This window comes from Hakea prostrata, chromosome 8 (genome assembly GCF_041222555.1).
Source record: "Hakea prostrata isolate BN-2017 chromosome 8, UWA_Hpros_2, whole genome shotgun sequence".
NCBI classification, from domain to species: Eukaryota; Viridiplantae; Streptophyta; class Magnoliopsida; order Proteales; family Proteaceae; genus Hakea; species Hakea prostrata.
Window position 1 is genome coordinate 16,214,010 of NC_142607.1, and position 11,341 is coordinate 16,225,350.

The 11,341-nt window shown below is 37.0% G+C and overlaps 1 protein-coding gene across 1 annotated transcript; it reads right to left on the reverse strand.

Annotated features, from left to right (window-relative positions):
* Positions 1 to 8,984: 8,984 nt before the first annotated feature.
* LOC149007274 (uncharacterized) lies at positions 8,985 to 10,326 on the reverse strand. The gene has a single exon (XM_089166301.1). It carries the CDS (start codon positions 10,069 to 10,071, stop codon positions 9,409 to 9,411), a length of 663 nt encoding a protein of 220 aa, XP_089022427.1. The 5' UTR covers positions 10,072 to 10,326; the 3' UTR covers positions 8,985 to 9,408.
* Positions 10,327 to 11,341: the final 1,015 nt, after the last annotated feature.

Sequence of the window (11,341 nt, forward strand, 5' to 3'; positions counted from 1 at the left end):
TTTGCATTAATTAAGTTGGATCTCACTATTCATGATTTCTTGCGTAGCAAGATTGAATCCCATGATTTTATTGTAATTAAAATCCTCTAATATATTTGCCAACTTTGCTCCACATTATTTGTAATAAACAAAATCACCTTATTCCTGAAAAAGACACAAAATTACTCAATTAACTCTCTTTTAATTAGCTAAGTATGGGAAATTAAATCAAATAAATAATGATGAATGCATGCTTATCACAAACCACTCATTTTCCTTATCCAAGTCAGAAGAATGTATGTTTTTGGACGGATACCTTGGGTGATTTTTCCATAAAACCGGTTTGGTCTCCATGTAGAAGAAGGGCTGCCAAAGGATGGGTTAATTTGGTAGGGAAGTCAAAACTTCTTCATAGGCGTCAAAACTAGTTCATAGGCAGCAGCTGTTTGCCTGGCGTCTTTGTCATGAAAAGGTAGAGGATGATAAATTAATTTAACAAAGAGGGGTATCTATTGCCTCAAGATGCGATATTGTAGGACGGCAACAAAAAAATATTTTTCACCTTATTTTTTTCTTGCCCTTTTGATGTTTCATGTTGAGAACAATATGCTTGTCGATTTGGTATTCTATGGATGGCAAAGTCTTCGTTACAAGAGTATATGGCATGGTGGAAGCAACTTAAGAAGACACTTGCTTTGGGTGCTGCATGGGTTTCAAGGTGTTCTTTTGTATGCTACTACATATGGCAAAGGCACAATAAGCAAAGATATGAAGGGGCAGCTTGTTATCCAGAGTGGGTGCTTTGCCAGGCACTACATGATCTTGGCCAGCAACAGTTTAAAATAGAGGGGAGGAAGATGAATACCCAAGCACTGATTCAAGCTAAAAGAAAGAGTCTTTTGCTGAAGTTAGTTAAGTCCCCTTGGCTGTTAGAAATTCGTTGGGTTGCTCCCTCTAGTGGTGGGTAAAATTGAATATTGATGGATGCTTAATAGAGAACCTAAGTCATGCAAGGGCAGAAGGTGCTTTTTGCAAAGAGAAGGCCAACATCTTGGGTTCATTCCATATCTATTTGGGGGTGAGAATGAGCTTTGAAGCAGAAATAGAAGCATTTATCTTTGGATTGGAATGGACGAAGCGAATGCAGTTTCAAAAGGTTTGGATCGAAAGTGACTCGACTTTGATGGTTGTGTTGCTCTAACATAAGCTCTTTCCATGGTGGATTCAAGATTGAGAGGAATCCTAAAGCATCTCTAGGGTATGGATTGGAAGATTATGCACTGTTACAGGGAAAATAACCCTACGATGGATTGTCTAGATAAGCTAGCAGCAAGGGAGAGAAACCCAAGTGTTGGCCAACATCGATTCAGCAAACTTTGAGTTGGGATGCTATTGGGAAACCAAGATTCCGATTTGGTTTCTAAGTCATAATCTTTTGCAAGCGTATACCGTATTCTCTATAGGGTTTTGGTGAATTTGGGTGTATTGGGTGCAACTACTATTGTGGGATGAGTGATGTGATTTTCTAACATGACATAAATAGTGTAAAATTGTAATTTTATTTTTGGTATTTTAATATAAAGGACTTTTAGTTCATTGAGGCAGCATTTGTTTGCTGGAATAAAGGTAGGGTGGGAAAATTCTTTACAAAAAAATTTTTTCCTACATTTCCTTAAAACCTAAAAGTGTAGATTGTTTGGTTGCTTGGGGTGGGAAAGTTGGGCTTTGCTTGGGTGTAAGGGCTGCACCTGTAGCCAACGGTTGGATGAACAGCCTTACACCCATATAACATCTGAGCCGTTGAATTAAACGACTCCAATTAAAGTGAGTGCAGTGGTTGCCCATCCAGCCATTGGCTGCAGGTGAAGTCACTGCATTGAAGCAAAAGCAAGGAAAGTGAAACTTGTTTGGTGATGTGACAACCCAACTTTTCCACCCCAAGTCTTTTCAAAAACCCTCCACAAAATATGTAGGACTTTGTGAAAAAGTAAAACGTGAGACCCATAATTAACATTTTTTCACAAAATTCCTTCCTTTCATTTCCTTCTCCCTCACCCCACAATACATGGGGCCCACATTCCACCCACACCCCACCTTTGCAAACAAACGCAGCCTGAAGAATCCGATTTAAGCCCAACAACTTCCCTTCTAAATACGTGGCAAAGGAGTTTGAGAGGAGCACATGAAGTGTCTTTTCCATCATTTGTCTGAGTTCGAGAGGAGCACATGAAAGGTGCCTTTTACATCATTTGTCTAAGTATCAATGTGGTCTTGCCTTGTTTTATTTTAAGAATATGTTATGCTGTCATGCAATTGCTGTTGTCAATGTCTTTCTCTGCCCGTACTTGAAGAAAGGTATCTTTTCCATTTTGTGGGGAATGAGATGAACCAGCTCCATATATGCACTGTTTGATAGGAACTGACACTATGAAAATAGACAACATGGGAAGGTTTGTTGATGAAAATCACGTGGATAATTATATTGATCATATATGTCCTTATAGGAGCTGATGGTACTGCAAGCCAACTTAGCAGAATGCAATGTAAGCCTTACGCATTAACAAGAAACCACAAAAAAAGATAGACACACCCAAATGAATGCAATATAAACCTACTGTGTAACAAGAAACAACCACTACAGAGATACATGATTCAAAATAAGTGGTTTGGCATGTCTTCTCAGGCTACATCAACAGCAACATAAATGCAACCTAAGCTTAATGTGTGACAAGAAACAACCACAACAAAGATACAAGGTTCAAAATAAATGGTTTGGCATGTCCTCTCATACTATAGCAACAAGTAAGTGAAGCTTAAGGTGTGACAAGAAACTATTACAAGAAAGATACCAGAATGTAATAGTTTGGTATGTTCTGTCAACCAATGCATAACTAATATAATGTAAACCTGCTGTGTGGCAAGAAATATTAAAAAGGAAAGTATGTACAGGATCTTTTCTTCTCGATCTACATCAACTCGTTATATCCCACAAACCACAATGTGTCTTCTTAGGTGTCAACGAAACCATATATTCTTGTTTTTTGGCTGACAATGGATCCAAGTGTTTTCTTTCGAATAGACTCAAACCCAACCAATCCCATATGTTTCTTAGTATCACAAGCAAACTTGGTTATTCATGGCCTAGAGCTCTTGTGAAGTCAATTTCAATGTTGGGGATATACAAATCTAAAGATCCATAAAGACATCAGCAAAATTTTTGGTACCCACTTTGAGAAACATATAAGATTGCACTAACAATGAAGAAAATGTTTAATCATGTACATGCTTTAATTTTGTTCCAGCTTATACATTGCATTTGTTACATAAAACCAATTAACACATGCATGTTAGGCAAAATCATCCTATCTACATGTTTGTTCTGTTACCACCAAGCATATAATGTTTCATTATTGAAAGATATTAATTTTATACATGGTGGGTACGTAGTAGCAAAATTATGGCCATGAAACTATCCATGCAGGTTTATCCACAAGTTTATATATCTATCTAACAATTGATCAGACTGACCAAAACAGCACATGTAAGACTTTAACTTGAACAAGAATCCTTATCAATTCCTTATATGTGGAGGATAATAGTATTGTTTTGGCAGCCATCAGATTTATGATGATTAATTGAACAATGAATCTATAACCTAAAACCCCATGGACAAGTCACCCAAGTTTTTGATCTCACTGAAACTTAGAACTCCATTTTTTGGAATTTGACATGGACCCTAAATAAAGATGTCAAAGACAAGTTTGGCATCAAAGACATGAAATCATCCATGGGATTCACAGTGTAGAGGATTCACATTCAAACTCCTATGATTCTCTCTTCTCTCTCTCTCTCTCCTTTTCTCTTTTTGTAGGTACATGTCTATCTCATTGTTGTGAAAGGGGCAAGACATGCAGGCGCGTGTGAAGAGAAATATGACAAATCTTCAGGAAATTTGGAGTTTTGTGTAGAATGTTCGGATCTATCTCTCCCTCTCAGTGTCTCAGCCTTCTATTGTGCTTTGGGACCGCCACTTGCAACTTCGTCATGATTGAGTTTCAATCATTCCTCTCTGATTCCACATGATATGGATTCCGATTTGCAGGTCAAGCTACCTTTTCTTCTCTCGTTAAAACAACAAAGATCTCTCTCTCTCTCTCTCTGTGTCGATAGAGAAATTTTCAGTCCCACACAATGGTATTGTTTGTCTTATCCAGTGTATTACTTAGATCCTCTATTACTAACATCTCAATTGGTTTTTCATTTTTTATTGAAATTAGTTATCCCCTAATTTTAACGTCACCCCTTAAGTTATCTAATTTATCAATCAAATCCCTATTATTAACGGTGTTAGTTTCAGTTTTTGTTTATCCATTTTCAATTCTCACATTTTAAGGGAATAGTAGGGAGTGTCACTTAGTATATTTTTTTTATATAAGAGGTCTAATTGATAAATGGGTAACTCAGTGGGAGGCATTAATTTTAGGAGTAACTCAAGGGGTGGTGCTGAAATTTTTCCTTATTTATTTCTAATATTATCCTCACATCCTAAGTCTAAAAACACTAATCATGAACCATATCTCCCAAACATTGTGAGGATTTACAATTGAGAAAGGAAGAAGTTTTAGATGGTAAAGGAACATGAAGAAAAAATCTAGTGTAAGGTTTTCCCTTCAAACTTATTCTTGTCTTTTCTTTTTAAATTTAGTAACTGTGATTCCTAACAGCAAAGGGTGTCATTGATATATTTTTACCTCCTAGAGTGTAACTGATAAATTGAATAACTTATGGGTCACATTAGTTTAAAGGAATAACTTCAAAGGTAGCAAGTGATAGTAACTCTCCAGTGATTTTGCTTTTAAACCCAAGACATGCATGTAAAGTAACATTTCTGCTTAGCATCTTCTGCATTCTTCTTCTGTCTCATATCAAACCTCACCTTTCCAATATGCTGAGTATCCAAGCTTTGAACTTAATAAGAGTAACATCATTTGCATGGCCTGGAAAATGAAAATATCTGTGTCTTTTTCTATCTGGATATCTCTTAAACGTCTACTCAACTCTGGAAAATGATGGAACCACTCACTTTCTTCTATGTCCAGAAACGTGCTGTCAACCATAGATTAAAAAGGAATAAAAGAAATCAACCCAAATCTACAAACATAAACTTTCATGGCGGTGAATCTACCTTGGGCTTGGAACCTTTTTCACGTAAGCATGGGCTTTTATGAGTCATTCAAGTTCCAATCTACTTGTAATTCCTGTGCGGTTTGAGTGAGACACAATGTAGGGACGTCAGTCTTTGTTGAAGTGGTTAAGGTTTATCTCTTTAATCAATTTCGTCTTCATAAGAGAACATATGTGGACATGATAGACTCGAAGTCTCTGTGTGTGAAGGTTATCTCTTATATGCTTGCTTAAAGTGGAGCACCCAGACCACTTGCCTACTTTTTGGGTGTCGTTTGGTCTCTGAGTCTGGAAATTGCAACCTGTAAGTTTGTAACTGGTGGATTCAGTGATTACGTATTGACCAAGAACTCACACGTTTTGTAGCTCAGAGACCTGCATGATTATCTCTGACTGCATGCGTTCCCATCTTCTGTCTCTCATGGTTCAAATTCTTCAACTAAGATGCATCTTAAGATCAACCACTTGGGTTTTCAGTCTTCTCTTTTAGATCATATTCTCCAAGTATTTCTTGGAGCTTCTCATACAGAGTGTTTACGTGATCTGAAATATGAATTTTCAAGTTAATATATCACTTGGGTTGCGCGTAGGGTTTCGATAAATTAGAATTGTAGCCTGAGGTCAAGGCATGGACATTGCAAAAATGGCTGATGTAACAAACATGTTTTCAGGGATTTCAATTTAATGGGAAAAGTAGGATGGAGGCCCATTTGGCCATTTGGGTGGGCTGGCCCAACATAATTATGTAGCTGAAAAAATAGGCAGAGATGATGAAGATGACACCTGGAGTTGGCAGCCAGAGAATAGCTATACAGATACAAGCTAGTGACGTGGCTAAAGGGGAATCTTGTGGAATGAACGTACACGTGGATCAAATGAAATCAACTGATGGGTTGGACCGGAAATTTTGGACCACCCTAAGACTATAAAAGGACCAAAGATAGAACCCATGCATAATGACATCTTAAGAATTCTCAAATTGATTAGAAGAAATCACTTAGAGCTTCTACAGGTACTGTTGAAATTGGAAAGTGGGAATTAATCAACCTGGGTTATATAGCAGGCAATTAGGCCCAAGTTGAATGCAACCCAACCTTAAGCCCAAACAATGAAACCAACACAACCACAAATATGGTCAATTAATTTTTCTTTTTTCTTTTCTCTGGGGTGGAATTGATAGTTTTATATTAGGGGGTGGGTATTGTTACATATATCACAGAGAGTGTCAAAAGAACCTCTTCACTAAGAGGTATCAGTCATTACCGACTAAGCAATCCTTCGATAGTCAATATTTTCTTATTTGCCTGATCAAATAATTCGAATTAAGATTCATAGTGCCCATGTCAAGCATGCAAAACTCATTACCAATCTTCCAACTTCAAAACTCAAACCACTCCGAATGATTAGGAAATCCATGGATATCCCACGTTGTCTTCTTCTTCTTCTTCTTCTTTTGGTGGGGGGGGGGCGTAAATAGACTCTTATAACAATAACAATCATGTGTGTGTGTTGTAGTTGGGTTGAAGATGGCTGAAGATGGGTTTTTTTTCAAGCAATGGCTTGAGGCCGTCAAGAGGGCATGACTTCACATATATGCTTGGGAAGTATACGGTAAAAGGGATTTCTCTCTTCACCCACTTGGTTTGTTTTAAAGTTTGGGGTTATGAAGGGTGAAGAGTGTCCCAATCTTCATCCACGTGATCAATATCAGGTTCATTTCTTACCAGGAAATGGATGGTTCATTTCTTACAAGGAAATGGATGGTCCATTTCCTTATAGATGTGTGACATATGTCCCAACATTACATCAAATGGTAGAAATCCATTTACAGGTCAAATCAATCAACTCTTTGATGTGACTTATAAATGGATTTTAACCATTTGATGTGATGTTATGATACATGTAACACATCTACAAGAAAATGAATGATCCATTTTTGACAAAGAAAAGCACCTGATAAATTTCCGTATTAAAATTAACTTTCAAATAGTTATGGGCCTGTTTCATGGGCCTCTTGGTGAGCTTGTATTTTATCAAGTTTGACATTGTGCAACCCTAGTATGCTTGATAATATGCATGATTAATTGCATACTGTGTATATATGAGATTGGCAAATCAAATAATTTGGTTGAATGGATTTAAAGTTTTTGAAATATTGGATGTGGAGGAATCATTTCTTTTAAGCTCCTGTGGCTAGAAAACCTGCATGTATAACCTGATCTACTTACAAAACTAAACGAAAATAAAGGAAAAACTCTTCAAAAGCTTCAAAATCTCTTCGGATGTACTACTTAGAGCCAAATCTATGGAATTGATGCCTATTTAAGACCAATACAGTAGGTTGACACCCCACTTTATGTTCAGAAAACATAGAGACTCCAAATTGGATTTTCATTGGATATATTTATTCAATTTATCACTAAAACCGTTCAAGCACTGTTTATTATAGGGATATTTTTGAAATTGAAAGAAAGTAAACAGTGATTTAACTGTTTTCAATGATAAATTGAACAAATATATCTAATAAAATTCAATTTTGGAGCCTCTATGTTTTTTAAACATAAAGTGGGGTGTCAATGCTTTAAGGCCTCCATTTTGGGATGTCAGTGCAATTTGCTCTAAAAACTATCATCTTTCTTTCTTTCTTCTTCATTTTTTTTTTTTTGGGGGGGGGGGGGGGGGATGGGGGCGTAATAGGTAATTTCATATGTTGGGGTTGGGAATATATGGAGAATTACATAACGTAAGGCAGGCTTCGCCCCTGCCCTGAGTAGATTGTAAACTTCCATCTTTTTTAGTAGCAAATTAGAGGTGATGCTAGTGGGATGCACTAGCAACAACCTTGTGCCTCACTCTATGCAATGTTTAGACTTTCAAGTTTGACCTATGCAAATATTAGTCTTGTGAACTACCAACATAAGCATTGGCCTCGTCAACATAGCCCTACAGGAGACCTAATACAGTCTACAGAAGCCAATAGAGATCACATGCCTAGGTAAAAAAACACACAATTGCCTAATGCGAGAAACAGAGAAGGAAGGGGATTCAAATCTGGGATATTGGGACTATCAAATCGCATGGGAGTGAGCTTGAAACCACTAAACCAAAACTGCATGAAAGTAAACTTCCATCTCGAGATATATAAAAATGATAATGACTTATTGATGAGACAATTGTACATACATTCACTAATGAAGTTTAACATTCTGATATGTACAAGTGTACAGATCAGATCAAATCAACTGCCAGGCTTGAAGTAACCTCCTAGATCACCCAAAGGCTATAAAAGAAACAAAGTTGGACTGTAGAATATCTAACCAAAAAAAATCATAACAAGAAGAAGTCACTCAGAGCTTCTTCGGACCAATATCAAGGTCCATTTCGACAAGGAAACAGACCATCCACTTCCTTGTAAATGTGTGTCATGTCTCCCAATATCATATCAAATGGTTGAAATCAATTTATTAGTCTCATCAATCAATTATTTGATGTGACTTATAAACGGATTTCAACTATCTGATATGATGTTAAGACACATGACACACATCTACAAAGAATAAAAAATAGACCAGAAAAATTTCTTGAGCTTCTTCACAGCTAAGTTTCATCTCTATCTCCATCTCCATCTCCATCTCCATCTCAAAAATTTTGGAGCAATTCATATAGAAGCAAAATGTTGAGCCTGAGTGCGTGACAAAGAAACTATAGTGTGTTAAATGACTAGGTATATGCCAAAACCAGCTATTATCCAATAGCTTACAGGAGATGGGATTAGCAATGGGGTTCAACTACCCTGGTGGGGTAGGACTCCAAAGTACAACAGGTGTGCCTTCCTGGTTGAAAAGTAGTGAAGCATTTCAATGGGATTTGGTAGCAATAGAAGGGGCAATCATGCTCACTGGTCCACCATATTTGATGAAGTAGGAATTGTTGAACACTCACAGAAAAGGTTAAATGCAATCCAACACAATTTTACAGCCTTGCAGGCACCAAGCAGATAGAAACAAAAAGATCCATTCATGGTCCATCCTTTCCTGTAAGTAGAAACCTATGAAAGATCTTCCAAAAACAAAGGTTGAACAAATCACATCATAAATAAAGGATGAAATCATGAAAATCCACTGAAAAAGTTCAATCTGGACTCTCTGGGGACAGAAATTAAATCTCTACATCATCAACAAAAGGAAAACTGAAAAAAGGAACAGATAAATAACACTCAAAATGATATTAAGTAGCATTTCACAATCAAGGAATCAGAATTTGGTTGTTATCGTCGGAGGAAGATGGTTGATGAAGGAAGAAATCAGAATACATTTCCATGAAGAATCTATTGACGATATCGAGGTAGGCAGGGCAGGTGAGACGAGAGTAATAATGGATAACCTCTTCAATGTCCAACACATGTTCTATATCACCTGCATCCATCATCTCCAGCTCCTTCAGCTTCTGAACCAACACAATTCCGTCCCTCACATTGCTCTCACTGAGAATTTGAGAACTCATCTCTTCTCTTCTTCTTCTTCTTCCATGACTGTCAGCTCTCTTTATTTCTTTCCCAGTTTCTCTTCTTCTCTCTTCATGGCTTATCTTTGCAGGACTACTCTGTTTTCCAAACTTCAAGAAGCTTCCTCCATAGATTTCTCCCTGATCAATTTGCTGCTGCTCGTTTCTCTTCTTACCCTTTTCTGGATCAGAAGAATCCCATCGACTGGTGAAATCTCCATGGTAATTTTCTAGTTCTCCCAAGTTTCTTTGTGAATGGAAGTCACCACCACCAGCACAAGAACAGTGTTTGAAGGTAGGAGTTTTGGGTAGCTTCTCATACCCCCCAGATATCAAAGACTTAAAGCTTTGAACTGTTTTCTGGAAGAGCCTCTTTGTCTTGGCTAGAGAGTTCCTCAGCAGCATTTTCTCTCTAGCTATCTAACATCCAAGAAGTGGGTAATGGAGAATTTGATGCTTCTCTGAATTTCATTGCTCTGCTTGAGACAAAAAGGGTCCTTATTGCCTTCAACTTTCTTCTTTTGTGTTCAAACGCTTCTCTCTCATGACCTCTAAAGAGAAAAACAGTGGAAGGGATTTCTGTTTTTCTTTAATTTGATTGGTTGCTTTTACTTTGAAGGAGTTGGTAGGGAGAATGGAGTGAAACCCCCCTTTCGCCACAAGGAAGGAGGGTGGTTCTCACTCTTTCTCAATCAATTCCCATCTATCAACCGTTCCTTTTGATTAGACCATAATTACTATTGAATCTCATCGATGGTAAACAAATTTAGATCAACAAATAGTCTATGCTATTAAACATATAATAATTGGATAAGATCTTTAACTTAAACTACATGATAAAGGTAGAAATTATGATTTAAAAGACTAAAAATAGAATCCTATGATCATAATTTGATTCGATTTGTCTTGATCTCTTTTTTTTCCCCCTTAGTTTTGTTTTAGTCTCTCTTGTATAATCTTCAAAGTCTAAGAAGTCTTTAGTGTGTTTGTTCTTTATATTTCAGGGTTTAAAATATTAACATTGGGTGTCTTATCCGTCAGGTGATTTTAAGTATGATATCTAGCTAATACATGTTGGTGGCAATTCAATACGTGTCTTTTAATAAAAGAACGAGAGAAAATATGTATCAATATATATTGTATTAGTTATATAAATCTGAGGCGGACCAGGATTTAACATCGAGGGGTGTTAATCAGAGGTGAATTGCGTGCCTTGTTTATTACAAATTTATCAAATGCTCCAAACGCTAATCATCGACAATGACTTTTCTACCCATTGTTTTTAATGGTAAAAATATTCTCCAATCAAGAACTGCTAAAGTATTGGTATTTCACATATAAGAAGAGGGCCAAAGGAGTATCTTTAGAGAAATTTCAAAAAATGGGGAAGAAGGGGCCAAGTGCTAGTATTTTTGTTTTTCTTTTTTGGTAAATGGATAGAGGAGTACCCATAAAGAAATTTAAAAAAATCGAGTGGACCCATAACCCTTGCCCTGAGAAAGCTCCGCCCTGTCATATTTAATATGGATCTGTATCAGCTGGTATTGTATCGTATTGTATAGACTATAGAGGCATAATTTAAACCACAAGTTCTATCACAAAGAATTATTAAGCGATCCACCGTCCAAAGGCACCTCTTAGTACAAAAGTCACGGATTTGGCTCTCCCTGTAGCA